This window comes from Dryas octopetala, chromosome 9, assembly GCF_963921425.1.
Source record: "Dryas octopetala chromosome 9, drDryOcto1.1, whole genome shotgun sequence".
Lineage (NCBI taxonomy): Eukaryota > Viridiplantae > Streptophyta > Magnoliopsida > Rosales > Rosaceae > Dryas > Dryas octopetala.
Window position 1 is genome coordinate 5811700 of NC_141374.1, and position 16067 is coordinate 5827766.

Below are 16067 nucleotides of genomic sequence, written 5' to 3' on the forward strand. Positions count from 1 at the left end.
CTTGAATTTTGTGGTGTTTCAAAAGAAATTTTTTTCAAGTTTTTTATGTAACACTCTGTAGTAACACGTGTGGGTTCATTCATAATATAAACAAACCTAAACTCCTTCTCTATAGCATATTTGCAAAGCTTTTCTCTAAATTCTTTCCCCCCTCAAATTTATGGCCAACACCCGAAATATAAATTTTCCATTCATGAGATAAATAAATCTTACATGTCGGGGTTGTGTACTTCGCTAGATAGTCACTCTCATCAATTATACAATATACACACATATAAATACACCTATACAAAGCAAGAAAAAGAGAGTGAGAGAGAGATAAATGCAATCAAGGAAAGGGGTTGCCAGCGTAGTGGGTGGCGGTTACCAGCGTAGTGGGGGAATAGCCATTTGTGGGCAGGGTGGGAGAGGTGGGGTAGGAGGGGTTTTTTTTATGAAAATTGTAACAGAGTTGACGAAATATTCTTATTTGAAAGTTTTAATCCTCGAGCTACGACATGCAAGAAATTCAAATCGTTGAATGTCATATCCAAATTGATTAACTTAAGAAACTTTTTTATTGATTTCTTTTATTACAATAGATTTTTTTAATCATTTTATGGTCGAGAACTAGGATATAATAAGCAGTTAAATTTCGTTTTTTAGAGGTATGAAAATTTTAACATGTATTCCTCAACATTTTGTCAATATTTCGCCTAAATTTGCCGAAATTTCGCTGTCTTCTTCAGCAATTTCTCACTTCTCATTCTCTGTCTTCACTCTTCACTCATTTAATTGCACAAATCCAGCCAGATCTCAGCGGCTCAAGAGAGGGAGAAGAAATCGGGGAGGAGAGGAGGAAGAGAGGGAGATCGGGGAGGGAGAGGAGAAGGAGGAAAGAGGAAAGAGGAAAGAGGAAGGAGGAAGGAGGAAGGAGGAAGAGCTAGATGCGACTGGGCTGGGCTGGGACTTGGGAGAGAGAAATGGGAGGGAAGAAGAGAGTCACTCACAGGCTCACAGCCACAGGAAGGAAAAGGAAAGAAAAACGAAAGGAAAAGGAAAAAAAAAAAAAAAAAAAAAAGGGAGAAAGGAAGGAAAAATAAAAGGAAAAAAAATAAAAAATTTTACTGCCACTACAAGTTGCATTTACGCCCATTCTTGACTTTAAGGCCTCCTGCCTCCCTAAAGCTAAAGTATATATCAAGTTATCAACCCATGACTCATTTGACCGGAAAAAAAAAAAAAAACATTTCTCTCTTGTTAAGTTAAACTATTCATTAATTAAAGTATAAATATAATTGATAACTCCTCTAATTATATATTACTCTGACAATTTTAATTGGACAATGGACACCATCATTAGGTGCTTGTTTGTTTACTATTCATCATTTGAATTATTGGTTCACTTAGGTTTGGGGTTGATTGGGGTTTGGGGCCTTTGGGTAATTGAAAAGAAAAAAAAAAGGATTTGGGGTTTCGTTTAGTTGTTTTTAAATACTAAACCCTAATATATTTATATATAAAAAATAATTAAAAATACCCTAATAGGCCTAAACTCTAATATCTTATACCATATCATAAACAATATAGAGTATAGATTATAGAGTATATATGGTTTAGTAGATAAAAATAGTAGAAAATGACAAGATGATAAGAGGGAATCAGAGAGAGAGTGAGAGAGTTTGGTGATAAAAAAAACTTGTATATTCATCACACTCATTCCATGTATAGTAAATTCTAGTTTTATATACAAGTATAGATAATTCTAGAGGATAGATCCGTTGGGTATATTTGGACTGATATGAGAGAATATTATTGGATGCTCTATTGCTTTATGGACAACTTTGACACCATAGCATGGCTTGGCAGTACTACTTTAGCTGTGATGAGTAGTATGAGTGTGCATATGGGTATCCTGAGTATTTTGAGATTGATACACTTCCTTTTGTGGGGCAGCTTGATTTATACTCTTATCATCCCCCCGCAAGCTAAGGTGAGGAGGCCGAACCACAAGCTTGGAACTGAGTAATTTAAAACGATGAACTGGCAAACTCTTGGTAAAGATATCTGTCAATTGAACACCAGAAGAAATATGATGAATGTAAATGGCTCTCATAATTACAAGCTCCCGAATGAAGTGGTAATCTGGCCACTTCAACCTGCTTCGTGCGGGCATGGAAAACTGGGTTTGCAGCTAAGGCAAGCGCACTAAGATTGTCACAGAGAAGGAGATGAGGACTTGGAAGGTAAAATCTGATATCTCTCAACAAAGAGCAAATCCATACAACCTCAGCAGCAACAAGAGCAAGAGATCTATATTCAAATTCGGTGGAGGAGTGATCAACTGTGGTTTGCTTCTTGGCACTCTAGGAAATGAGATTGTTGCCAAGGAATAGACAGTGACCGGAAGTGGAGTGACAGTCAATTGGGCAACCAGCCCAATTGACATCGGAGAAGGTTGTGAGGTTGGTGTAGCCTTTATGGAAGTGAAGGCCATGATCTGGGGTTGCCTTAAGGAAACACAATATTCGTTTGATAGCAGCAAGGTAAGATGTTCTTGGAGAATGCATGTGTTGGCAGACTTGGTTGACGGAGAAGGCGATGGTTGGACGAGTCTAAGTAAGGTATTGTAGTGCACCAACAATGGATTGATAGGAAGAAGGGTCAGAGAGCAAATCTCCAGAGGTCATATCAGGTTTGGAGCTGCTTGAAGGTGAGGGGTATGGTTTGGAGTCTAGCATAAAAGTTCGTGAAAGGAGATCATGTGTGTATTTGGCTTGGGATAGGAAAATGTTGTTGTGATCACTATAAACCTCAAGACCAAGGAAGAAATGTAATGGGCTAAGGTCTTTCATGGCATATTTGGTGCTAAGTTGAGAGATAAGAGATTGACAATGTGTAGGGGAGTTGCCTGTTAGGATGATGTCATCAACATAAACTAAAAGGAGCGTGATGTGCTGATCAATTTTGATGAAAAGAGATGAGTCAACAGAAGATGCAACAAATCTCATAGAAAAAAGACCATGATATAGTTCTTCGTACCAGGCTCTTTGGGCTTGTTTAAGCCCGTAGAGAGATTTTTGAAGCTTGCATACATAGTGAGGTTTAAGAGGATCAACAAAACCAGGTGGTTGAGCCATAAATACCTCTTCTTGAAGATAACCATGGAGGAATGCATCGGACACATCAAGCTGTGAAATTGGCTAATCAAACTGAACTGCAAGTGATAACAGAATTCAAATGGTAGTTGGCTTTGCAACTGGACTGAATGTTTCAAAGTAGTCAATCCATTCTTGTTGGTGAAAGCCTTTGGCAACAAGTCGTGCTTTGAATCTCTCAATGGAACCATCAGCTTTTTATTTGATTTTATAGACCCATTTGCAGCCAACAAGGTTTTGAGTGGGTGAAGGAGGGACAAAGGTCTAGGTGCCACTAGTGTGTAGGGCATCAATTTCCTTTTGCATAGCTTCCTGCCATCTAAGATCCTTTGCTGCCTGTTTGAATGTGGTGAGAGCTGAGAGCTGAGAGAGGACTAGAAGAGGCTAGTAGAGCAGTGGAGAAAGAGTGGCGTGTTGTGAGAGCCTTAGGTTTGTCAATCCTAAATTTGGAACGGGTTTGCATTGGGTGTGTGTTAGTAAGGGGAGCTGGTGATGGTTGGATAGTGGAGCTTATTAGTATTTGAGGAGGTGGTGAGGGTAATGAGGGTGATGCTGGAGTAGGAGAAGGGGTGAAGGTTGGTAGTATTTGTTCTTCGGTATGTGGAGAGGGTGAATAGGGTGGTGTTAAGGGTGCATCATGGACATAAAGAGGTGGTAATGAAAGCATAACATGTGTGGAATTTTGGCAAGGATTGGAAATGGCAGGTGGACATGCATTCTGTTTTTTGAAAGGGAAAATGCTTCTCATAAAAAACAACATGGCGTGATACATAGACTCTGCCTGTGGATGGATTCCTTGTAGTGGATTCCATAGCCAATGAAGATGCACAACTTGCTTCTAAATGCCAGCTTGTTGGAGGAATAAGGGTGGAGCCAAGGATAGCAAGCACAACCGTAGGATTTGAGAAAATTATAATCTAGCCTGCAAGTAAATAATTTCTCCAAAGAAGACACATTTTGTAAAGTAGAAGAGGGTAGTCTATTAATAAGATAAACTGAAGTTTGAAAAACTTCAACCCAAAAATGAAAAGACAAGTGTGATTGTGCAAAAAGTGTTTGACTCATTTCAACAATATGGTGATGTTTTTTCTCAGCCAAGCTGTTTTGTTCTGGTGTGTGAGGACAACTAAATTGATGGTTAATTCCATGGATAGATAGAAATTCTCTAAAGGCAACACTAGAATATTCACCACCATTGTCACTTCTCAAAGTTTTTATTTTTAGATCAAATTGATTTTTAACAAGACTTTTGAAGGATTTGAATGCTGAAAGTGCATCAGATTTTGCATGAAGTGGAAATAACCAGCAAAACCGAGACCAATCATCAACACAGCTGATATAATATTTATAGCCACTAACTGAAGGGATAGGAGCAGGCCCCCAAAGATCTAAGTGTACAATTTGTAGAAGAGAGGTTGTATTACAATGAGATTGAGAAAATGGTAACTTAGGCCTCTTTCCTAATTGACAATCAGAACAAAAAGACATGTCATTCTTAAAACCTAAAACACTAAGGTTGTTTGCAGACAAGACAAGCTGAAGAACTGAAAAAGAAGAGTGGCCTAGGCGTTGGTGCCACGCAAAAGATGGTGCCTTGGTACTGAGCAGAGTTGCTGGTTGTTGTAGAGATTGAATGGAGAGTGAGAGAGGATAAAGGCTACCATTAGTTGGCCCTTGGAAAAGAACCTTCCCCGAAGAAATGTCGTTGACAATACAAGAAAGAGTAAAAGTTAGTGCAGTGGTTATCTGAAACAAAATTGTGAATTGAAAAGAAATTGTGAGATATTTGAGGCAAATGTAAAATATTGGAAAGCTTGAATTTTGACTGAGAGAGATATGCATTTGAGTGGCCAGAGTGTAGGATATTCAAACCCTGCCCATTACCAACTGTTACATTATCAGAACCTCCATAATCTGAGTGAATTGAAAGGTTGGACAAATCATTGGTGATGTGCTTTATAGCTCCAGAGTCAGCATACCAGGTTGAGTTGGTGGCTAGAAGCCACCAGGCTGAGAGTCGAGCAGGTGGAACTCTTCCTTGAAAAGTGCAATCCAGAGCAGTGTGGCTAGTGTGGTCACAAATTTGGCATGGAACTCTTGAAGGGTTGTTGAAACGAAAATGAAGGTTAGAAGTAGGGTTGTGGAAACAAGAGCGAAAGTTTTGAGAGTGAGACTAGTAGTTTGGTTGATGGAAATAGTTTGGTGGCATGTTGGTTGGGGTGAATGACGGTTTTCCACGACCTCTGTTTGGGTTTGGCTCTCTATAGTTGCGTCTGGATGAGAAATTATGTGAGAAAGTGGGTCTGGTTGAGTTTAAGGAAAAGGCCAAGAATGTCTGTGTGAGATTGTCAATGGGGTGACTAATACAGGTGGCTTTTTGTCCAATGACAATTTCTTCACTGAGAAGAAGACCATGAAGCTCTTGTAGCAAAAACATCATAGTTAGAGGGAAGGCCATAAAGTAATGAGGTCACTGTCATCAAGTGGGGCTCCAGTAGCTGCAAGTCCATCAACAGTCTCTTTTATGGCTTGAAGATATTCAAGCATGGAAAAGGCACCCTTTTTTATATTTTAGATCTTGGCTTTGAGTTGCAACAAATAAGACCCGGTAATAGCAGCAAAGTGTTTCTCGAGGTTTGCCCAAAGCGCACGAGCTGTTGCACACCCAATAGTGTACGGTAAAACTGATTTAGAGAGAACTGCATTGATCCAAATTTTACATGTCTATCATTCTTTACCCACTGGGTATAAGCTGGGTTTGTTTGATCTGAGGTTTGGCCATTTTTGTCATGGAGGTATTGGGGAGGGCATTGTTCAGTCTCATCAATGATACCCAACATGTCATAGTTCAAGAGAACAGGTGTGAAGAGGTTTTTCCAGAGGAGAAAATTTTCTCGAGTGAGTTTTATAGAAACAAGGTTGGCTACATGTTGAGCTGCAATATGGGAGTTAAGACTTTGGGCTATGATGTCAGAGGAGTGGGTATGGGTCTGAGTATTTGATTGAGTTCCTTGGGGATCAGCCATAATTGGAGTAGGTGAGGTCAAGAACCGTTGGGTGATGACTTTGATACCAAGATAAAAGTAGTAGAAAATGACAAGATGATGAAAAGGAATCAAAGAAAGAGAGAGATTTTGGTGATAAATAAAGCTTGTATATTCATTACACTCATTCCATGTACAGTAAAGTCTAGTTTTATATACAAGTATAGATAATTCTAGAGGATAGATCCGTTGGGTATATTTGGACTGATATGAGAGAATATTATTTGATGCTCTATTGCTTTATGGACAACTTTGACACCAAGGCATGGCTTGGCAGTACTGCTTCAGCTGTGATGAGTAGTATGAGTGTGCATATGGGTGTCCTGAGTATTTTGAGGTTGATACACTTCCTTTTGTGGGGCAGCTTGATTTATACTCTTATCATCCCCCCGCAAGCTAAGGTGAGGAGGCCGAACCACAAGCTTGGAACTGAGTAATTTAAAATGATGAACTGGCAAACTCTTGGTAAAGATATCTGCCAATTGAGCACCATAAGAAATATGATGAATGTAAATGGCTCTCATAATTACAAGCTCCCGAATGAAGTGGTAATCCAGCCACTTCAACATGCTTCGTGCAGGCATGGAAAACTGGGTTTGCAGCTAAGGCAAGCGCACTAAAAGAAAGAGATGAGGACTTGGAAGGTAAAATATGATATCTCTCAACAAGGAGCAAATCCATAGAACCTCAGCAGCAACAAGAGCAAGGGATCTATATTCAGATTCGGTGGAGGAGTGAGTAACTGTGGTTTGCTTCTTGGCACTCCAGGAAATGAGATTGGTGCTAAGGAATACACAGTGACCGGAAGTGGAGCGATGGTCAATTGGGCAACCAGCCCAATCAGCATCGAAGAAGGCTGTGAGGTTGGTGTGGCCTTTATGGAAGTGGAGGCCATGATCTGGGGTTGCCTTAAGGAAACACAATATTCGTTTGATAGCAGCAAGGTAAGATGTTCTTGGAGAATGCATGTGTTGGCAGACTTGGTTGACGGAGAAGGCGATGTTTGGACGAGTCCAAGTAAGGTATTGTAATGCACCAACAATGGATCGATAGGAATAAGGGTCAGAGAGCAAATCTCCAGAGGTCATATCAGGTTTGGAGCTGCTGGAAGGTGAGGGGTATGGTTTGGATTCTAGTATAAAGGTTCGTGAAAGGAGATCATGTGTGTATTTGGCTTGGGATAAGAAAATGTTGTTGTGATCACCATAAACATCAAGACCAAGGAAGAAATGTAATGGGCCAAGGTCTTTCATGACATATTTGGTACTAAGTTAAGAGATAAGAGATTGACAATGTGTAGAGGAGCTGCCTGTTAGGATGATGTCATCAACATAAACTAAAAGGAGCGTGATGTGCTGATCAATTTTGATGAAAAGAGATGAGTCAACAGAAGATGCAACAAATCTCATAGAAAGAAGACCATGATATAGTTCTTCGTATCAGGATCTTGGGGCTTGTTTAAGCCCATAGAGAGATTTTTGAAGCTTGCATACATAGTGAGATTTAAGAGGATTAACAAAACCAGGTGGTTCAGCCATAAATACCTCTTCTTGAATATAACCATGGAGGAATGCATTGGACACGTCAAGAGTATTAGGATAATAGCGTATAGATTATACTAATTTATATACTAATTAAGAGTATTAGTATAATCTATATACTAATTTACATCAAGAGTATTAGTATAATCTATATACTAATTATACTCTTATCATTAGTATATAGATTATAGAGTATTAGAATATATAGAGTATATAGGATTTAGTGTATAGATTATAGAGTATAAAGAATATACTAATTTTATTTAACAGTATTTGTCTTTGACGCATATTATATTCATCTTATATAACAAAAACCTATTATATAATTAGGTTTCTTCAATGTTTTTTATCAATATAGGAGATAATATGTGAAATAAACATATGGTAAAGTTTCATTCAAAATTTCTGTAGTTTAATATAAATTTATATCGTTTATGTCTAATTTTTGTCGAAATTTAAAATTTATCGAAATTTTCTTCTGCGAAATCCGAAATTTTAGTCCTTGGATATAATTGGGATTTTTGCTAAACTTTTCTCACGAAATTTGGTAATACAATTACAAAATTTTTGAAGTGAATTAAGAAACCCTTATAAGGTAATAAGTTAGAACTAACCCACAACATTCTAAATTAGTCGTGCAGGTATTTAGAGCCCATTCACTCTACCCAACCGAAAATAAGCCAAATTTGACCAAAACCCAAAGACCCATTGACACAATTAAGATAATAATTTAACTTATAAAAGGAAAAGCAAAGCTTGGGCCTTTTGGCTTTGCTTAGTTGTAGTCGCGGGCACACTGAGACAGCCGAAGAAGAATAGTGCGTGACTAGAGAAAGAAAATTAGGGTTTCAGAGAAAGAGCCGTAGACTGTCTGAGCTCTCTCATCAATTTCGTGTTCCACCTCCTTTGTTTAGGTAAATTCCCTTTTTGACAGATCGAGTAGTTCTGGCCTGCACGCTGTAAGCTTAATCTTTAAACCCTTGTAATTTTGCTCAAAGTTTTTTCCTTTCAATAATTTTTGCTCTGAATCGTTCAATTCTGTTTCTGGGTTTGCCCTTCTAAACCCTAAAAGGATTGGCCGCTTTGGGTCGCTTTTTATTGCAATGCTGTTTTGATTCCTTGTTTTTTAATTTTCCAACTGTTTCTGATGTCTGATGGGTGTTGTTGACATGGCTTGATAAGCAGGATAATTCTTTGTTTCTTCAGATAATCCGTATTTCGATAAAAAGAATTGCAAAATTAGATGGAGGACTGGGGTAATGCTGCTTGCTTTAAATCTCTTTTAATTATTTTTGCCAAATAGTATGTAACTTGTGGCTTCTGGAAGTTGTTTGGGATTTAGGATGGAGATGCTTAATGTTTCATTGGTGAGGGGTGTGTGATATATATATTTTATCATTCCCATAATTGTGTGGGTTTTTTTTTTGGTCCCTGAATGTGAACTTTGGCCCGTGTCTCAATTCACTCCTTGAACTCTAATTTGTTCTAGTTTGGTCCCTAAATTAATATTTTTGTGTCTAATAGGGACGTAACTAAACCCCTATTAAAAATATCCAGTTGTGTACTATTCATTGTATCCCATAGATTCATAGAAAGCTAACATATCTTTGATTTAGAGCTGTGAAGCATAAATATAAACCTAAGATACTCACAAGAAATTTCTAACAAAAGTTTGATTTTGTTCTTATTAGAGATAGTAAATGAATTTATGGACTAAACTGGGACAAATTAGAGTTCATGTTCATGGCAAGTGAAAAAAAAAAATCTAATTGTTTTTTATGTTGGTTAATTATTGAATTGGTATCTACTGCCTAAGTTTTCCAAATGAACAATTTTTGACAGGATGATTAATTGGATTTGATTTCATTTGCTTAATTCTTAGAAGAATTTATTATTCAACAGGAGTTTATTATTTTGCTTACGAAGGTTGCTTTTGTTTCTTCTTTCCTGTTTCAGAGGAAGAGCAAATACCAGCTCTCCTTAAGGAGCCACCCAAAAATAAATGGGATGACGAAGATGTGGATGAAAATGATGTGAAGGATTCATGGGAGGATGATGAAGAGCCTGCTCCTCTGGTATGAATAAGTGCATAGTTGAGATCTTTTTTTTTTTTTTTTTTTTTTTTTTTTTTTTTTTTTTTTTTTTTCATTTTCAAAGCATTTTTTCCCTCTCATCAATTAAATGCTTGAGTATATACTGATGAACTAGGTTTTTTTTTTTCTTGAATAAATAGCTATTAGGGTGGGGAATGTTTGATGTGTATTCATCTTTAAAAATTTCCATGACCATCTTAAGAAAATTTGCCTAAATTTGACACTATCTCTCTATCTATGCAAATAAATGGTGTTTTTATGTAAAGATACAAGGAAACACAATGGGTCTTATAGTTTGAATATTGAAAGGGTTTGGTTGAGATATTTTTAAAAGGGAAAAAGAAGAATATCAAGATAAGGATTTATGCCGATGCCTTTGAACGGTCATGAACCATATACGTTTACTTTGTTACTGTGTTCGTCTATATTATTCAGTCATCTTGCAAATAGTCACTGCAAGTTATTTCTCTTCCTTGCTCCCAATTGAGAATAGTGATGACTAGCTTTGAGGAAAAGGGTTCAACATTATTGTCCTAAGGAAAGGAGTTCGGCCTTTTCCTTTTGGAAGTTAGGTTGACTAATCATTTAGGACATATCAAATGGTTTGATAAGACAAGCTTTTCACCATTTAAGTAAAGCGGGTGTTAGTCTGTTTGATGAAAAAGAATTGGATCAGCATGCTATATGACTGGAGGAAAACTCTGCTTGGTATTCCAGTGAGTTAAAATATAGAGGGCGAAAGAAATTGGAAATTGGTGAAGACGATATATAAGAGCTCCTTGTGCCAAAGATCTCAAGTTTGGGCTTTTGTTTTCTGTGTCTCCCCTGGAATGGAACTAGTGACGACTTACCAGAAATTTGATAAATTGGCTATGCGAGGACTATCTGTTGTTTTCTCTGATTGAAATATAGTTTTTATAAAGCAAAGTAATAGGTACAATTAGCATGGAAGTTAAAAAAAGCTATATATTACCTGTGGAAGTGTATTCCATTAATATTTTAATTTAGACAGAGATAAGTTATTGATGAACCTTTGTTTAGTTTGCAACAAATTTTGAAGCTTTGTTCAAATATATTGAGAAAAAAATTCTTGAAAGATTTTCTTGGTATGTACCTTTTTGTATGCATATATTTAATTTGGTCACAAAGTATAGTAGGTTGTTGTGTAGTCATTAAGGTGGAGGGTTTAATTACTCTGATTGGAATAATTTGCCACATGCATCATATGGATGGTAGTTTTGTTTTTAGATTTATGCTAATGCAGAGTCTGTACTTATTTAATAATAACTATTCTTACTTTTTATGTGACCAGGAACCTGCAACAAAGCCTCCTGCTGAAACGGCGCCCAAGAAACTTGCAGCAAAAGCTACAGAAAAGAAAGGAAAAACTATTGAAGTAGAAAATGAAGAGCCACTAGATCCTGTTGCTGAGAAACTGCGCCAACAAAGGTGAGAGTTAGTGTTTAAATTATGTTATTCTGGCTATTATCTCATCGTATTTTTCAATTTCGAGATATCCTGTGTTCTAGAAATGGAAGATGCTGTTATGCACAGAGTAGCCTTTAATGGATGGCTAATTTCATCTCAGAGTGTTGGTGGTCATATAAACTCATAAGTCATGCTCCTATTTCCCGTTACTTGTGCTAAAGCTCATTTTATCTAATTTAACATATATTTGAGTTTTGATGCCCTGTTAAACTGGAAAGTGCTTGTTTTAAGTTTCAAGTTGAGTTTGCCAGTCTATAACTAAGTAAAGCTTCTGCTGTTTTATGAAACAAATTTTACTCATTTAGTAATAATTTATGACTGACAAAAAGACAAACTGAGATCTGCAGTGCCAATGGAAGTTTTTATATGTATTTTCTTGTTTTTAATTTTTAATTTTTTTATAGGCCTTGTATGTATATTCTTGTCTGTACGTGTATAGTGAAGGATTAGTGCAAGGTAATTATCATTTTGTTTCTTGCACATGCTGAAAAAGCAGGTGTTGCATATTTTCCTTCAATTAATCTGTAAAGGCGGACTTTTCCACCAGAATGGCCACCTTTTGGACATGTCTCTCTTAACTTCATAGATTATTTACTTTTTCAATAAAAATTTAGATTTTGCTGATTATTATTATCAATACGTTTTTAGTGCCTTTCATCATCAATTGTTGGGCTTTTAAGTTTGACTTTATGATCCAAGTCACATGGCCCATATAGTGTTTTACTTGGACACAATCTAATATTTTGTATATGAAGAAAAAATAACATCATGTGCACAAATTCTAATTACATGAGGAGAGGTGTGGCTGGCCCGGTCTGTAGCTATCCCTCTCCTTTGAAGTGGTCCTAAGTTCAAATTCCCTGCCCTCGACATGAGGGATTTGATCGAATGATTCATAAATTATGTTAATTAGTGGTCTTTCCATTTAGTTGCACCTCTAGCATTTCCTTCTGGTTTTTAAATGCAAGTCTTTGTTAAAATACTTGATTTTTGTTTAGCCATTCCCTAACATCCCTACTATGTTGATATTTGCTATCTTCCCTTAATTTAAAATACTGATTTTTGAAGACTCATTCATTATGTGAATTTACAACATCTTAATTGATGAAAGTTGTGTATGTTTTCTTCAATTTTTTTTTGTTGGCATGTCACTTGTGGTCTGTCCTACATGGCTTTAGCCAATGCTTTCTTGCTATTTGCAATGATCACAGACTAGTATGCTTACATGTTAAATAATAGTATCTGGATATTTCATCTTGACTATGCATAGCTCTCTGTGTGTTGGTATGACAGCCTTGTTCTAGTGTCCTCATGTATTAATTTGTGTGGTGCTGTTAATCCCAAAGTGAATATTGGGAACATTGAGTCAAAGTATTGGGAACACTGAGCCAAAGTACTGGTTATGTAACATGTAATCACTTTAGAACCTTGATTTTTTATTACTGAATGCTGAAACTAATCAAGTAACTATGCCTTGCAACAAATTTCTCAAATGGATGCTTTACTTGTCTATTTAGCTTACAAGGGTAATAGTTAGCGTTCTGTTGTATCGATATTTTGAATGTTGTTCATTAGCCCATTCAATATCAAGTTTAGTAGTTTTGTTTTGTTTTTTTTTCATTAAATCTTGTTGTTTGGGTGGTGTTGCGTATCTATTGGTGGTTTACATGGGGGTGAGCTGTTTGCATTCTGATGTTTGTTATGCCTTACTCAGTGATGATGATCCCCACTTGGACTGCCTAGAGCCACTCAAATCCAAATGTTATTCAAAATGTTATGGAATAAAAACATTTTTTTGTGCATCCTTTCAAATTTCAGTGGCTATTAGGTCATGGATGTTATCCACCGATGTAAATTTTCTTAAAAGGTTGATTCATGTGTTATTCCATGCACGGTGTTCTCTGTTCCAAATTGGTGCACCTAGCCTGGACATATACTTCTGGTACTTAATAAAGTTTCAGAATTGTGATAAATGGGACTGGCCTTTATTAGATTTTTTTTTCTTTTGTTTGTTTTGTCCTGAATGGTTATTTATGCTTTAGGTGATGGACCCAGGTCCAAAATTTGTTATCATTTTCTCTGTGAGAACATGATTTGTTACAATTGACTTACAATTATATGTCCAATTTAGTATACTTTTCAATGCAGTTGATGAAATCTTTATAACATGGAATATTTGGTTAGTTTTTTGGTCAAATAGAGCTTCTTACTGAAACTTTTCCTTCTATCACAGGCTGGTGGAAGAAGCTGATTATAATGCCACTAAAGAACTGTTTTCTAAGAGAGGAGGAGATGAGAAAACCATTGATAATTTCATTCCCAAATCTGAAAGTGATTTCCTGGAATATGCAGAACTTATTTCACATAAACTTCGTCCATTTGAGGTGTGTTCATTTGTCCTTCCCTTTAAAGGTAATTTTTCTGAATATATATTTTATCTTATGTATGTTAATTTTATTGCAGAAAAGTTTCCATTATATTGGTCTACTCAAGGATGTAATGAGATTGTCAATGACATCTTTGAAAGGATCAGATGCAAAAGATGTTGCATCGTCTGTTACGGCAATTGCAAATGAGAAGATAAAAGCAGAGAAGGAAGCCAATGCGGGTAAAAAGAAGACAGGTGTGTCTCGCTTGCCTAGTTCATTATTTTTCTGAGAACAGACTTTGTCCTGTTTCCCTTTGAGTTTCAGTTATGGTTTTTGATCCTCTGGGAAAGAAAAATAAAAATGTTGAATTAAATAAATATAATTGTTATTTTTTCTATTAAAAAAAAAAGAGAGAAACAAATGGGACCATTTTGGAACTTGGGCTTCTGAACTTGAAAAAAAAAATTTGATGAAAATGTTCAAATTATGTATAATGTATTATTTGACAGGTGTATGTTAATGTTAAAGTGATGCTATTTGAATAGTTGTTTTAAAATAAATGTCAAGCATCTACTAGTTGTTGAAAAGAAAAAGTAAATCACAACAGAAAGAAAAAAAAAAGTAATGTACTACTGGGATTTGTTTTGAGAAGTATGAGGCTGAATCTCTTGCAATATTGTGGAACTCAGGGAAGTGACAGTAATCCGAAATGCCTTGCCCGGTCATTTTAGAGAGCAGAACCTTGTGTTATTGGTCAAAGCATTAGGCTTGGGATTGGGTTGAAATTTGGGTAGGGCCTTAGGTTTTGGTTTCACCAAGAAATGAAAAGAGCTAATCATATATGTAATTAGGGTTCATTTAATACAATCATAAAAAAAACTATCCTTTAATACAAGACCTGTCCCATTTTCAAGAGTTATGTAGATGTACATATTGCATGTGTAATTTTTTAATCAGTATTTGCATGTGTAATTTCACCAAGTTATTTATTTAATTTTTATTGAGTGGTATTTCTATCATATTAGAGCTTGTCTGTTCTTCATCACTAAGAAAAATAAATGTCTGATATTAGAGAGGTGTATGAACATTACATTACATACATGTGTATATAACTGCCATTATTGTTTGTTAATTGCTTTACTTGTTTGCAGGTGCCAAGAAAAAGCAGCTCCATGTTGATAAACCGGACGATGATATAGCTGCCGATGGCTATGATCCTCTTGATGACTATGATTTTATGTGAGTGTTGTGGCGTAGCGAGCAAGGTGTCTATCCAAAAGACAGTACAGGAAACTGTATTTTCAACACTGAAGTAGTAGGGAGTAAGATTCCTCCGGCGCGCAGAGATTGCAGAGATTGGAGATTGATTTATACGAGTGTTTATGTATTTTGCCAAATAAGAGTGTCAGATTGATTGCCTTTTCTTGTTATGTGATCGTCAATTTTGTTAGTTACAGATGCTTTCTTGCTCTGCACATTTGATTTGATTGCGCGTATCTAAGCTCACGCACTCATTGGCTTATCAAATATATGGCTACACTTCTCCACAGAGATTGTCTTGCCTTTTCTTTCAGTGCACGTCTGCACCCATATTTTTTCATTTATTTTGGGGTTTTGTTTTCACTTTCGACCACGTCTTAATTTAATACTTCCAACTTATTTTTCTTTACAATGTTGGAGAGGTCTCAACTTAGAATTATCCCTCTTCAGATGGCAGTTTGCCATTTCTGGATTTAGAGGCGAATTTGAATCAAGTGTCCTAACTTATAACAAAACCGTACTGGATTCCTTAACTTAATGAGCCTTTCAAATAAATTAAATTGAGATAATTAGCCAAAAAAACTAAATTGAGATAAAGAAAAATTTAAGCTATGAATTTGAAAAAAAATTGTTTATCTTTTTATTTGCATAGTATGATGTTGGATCATAGGACCTTTGGAGGTCGCCATCAATCTTGGCCAATTAAATTTATAGATAATTATTAATAACCTTAGTTTGGGCCACCTACAGGGGGGCCAAAGTTTAAAGTTTAAAAACTCAAAGAGGGGGGCCATTACTACTTAATAATATAACATAATATGTGTCATATATTAGAGGGAGTTAGGAAAGGCCGAAAGGGAGGGGGGGCATGCCTACTTCAGGCCTAGCTGTGGCTCTGCCCTTGGCCACCTAATTTCTCTAAAGTCCACTTTCTTAATTGGGCTTCCCAATGGGTCCGCTTTATTTTCTTCCGGCCCACATTTTAATTTGTTCGATCTACGTTTTAATTTTTTTCCCTTCTCTATCTCTCTCCCACTCCGTCTCTCATTTCTCTCCTTACTCACGCATTCTCTCTTCTCTCTCTTCACAATCACTCACTCTTTCTCTCTCTCTTCCATGTGCTCGCCTCTTCTTT

The 16067-nt window shown here is 36.5% G+C and overlaps 1 protein-coding gene across 4 annotated transcripts; it reads left to right on the plus strand.

Moving 5' to 3' along the window:
• Positions 1–8490: 8490 nt before the first annotated feature.
• LOC147273414 (uncharacterized) lies at positions 8491–15221 on the plus strand. 4 transcript variants are annotated; one of them, XM_086257141.1, is made up of 7 exons: positions 8491–8636; positions 8908–8978; positions 9679–9797; positions 11128–11264; positions 13537–13687; positions 13767–13926; positions 14824–15221. In XM_086257141.1, the coding sequence occupies exons 2-7, from the start codon at positions 8966–8968 to the stop codon at positions 14913–14915; spliced, it is 672 nt and encodes a 223-aa protein (XP_086113267.1). In that variant the 5' UTR covers positions 8491–8636; positions 8908–8965; the 3' UTR covers positions 14916–15221. The 4 variants fall into 4 exon arrangements, with proteins under 4 accessions (XP_086113267.1, XP_086113269.1, XP_086113270.1 ...); XM_086257143.1 differs by having other exon boundaries at positions 8505–8681; XM_086257144.1 differs by having other exon boundaries at positions 8505–8681; positions 8929–8978.
• The last annotated feature ends 846 nt before the right edge of the window (positions 15222–16067 follow it).

What these genes read in the sequence shown, in the direction of transcription:
- LOC147273414 (XM_086257141.1), top strand. An exon ending in ATGAAGAGCCTGCTCCTCTG is followed by an intron (nt 9,798 to 11,127) that starts GTATGAATAAGT and finishes TTATGTGACCAG; the next exon opens with GAACCTGCAACAAAGCCTCC. An exon ending in GAGAAACTGCGCCAACAAAG is followed by an intron (nt 11,265 to 13,536) that starts GTGAGAGTTAGT and finishes CTTCTATCACAG; the next exon opens with GCTGGTGGAAGAAGCTGATT.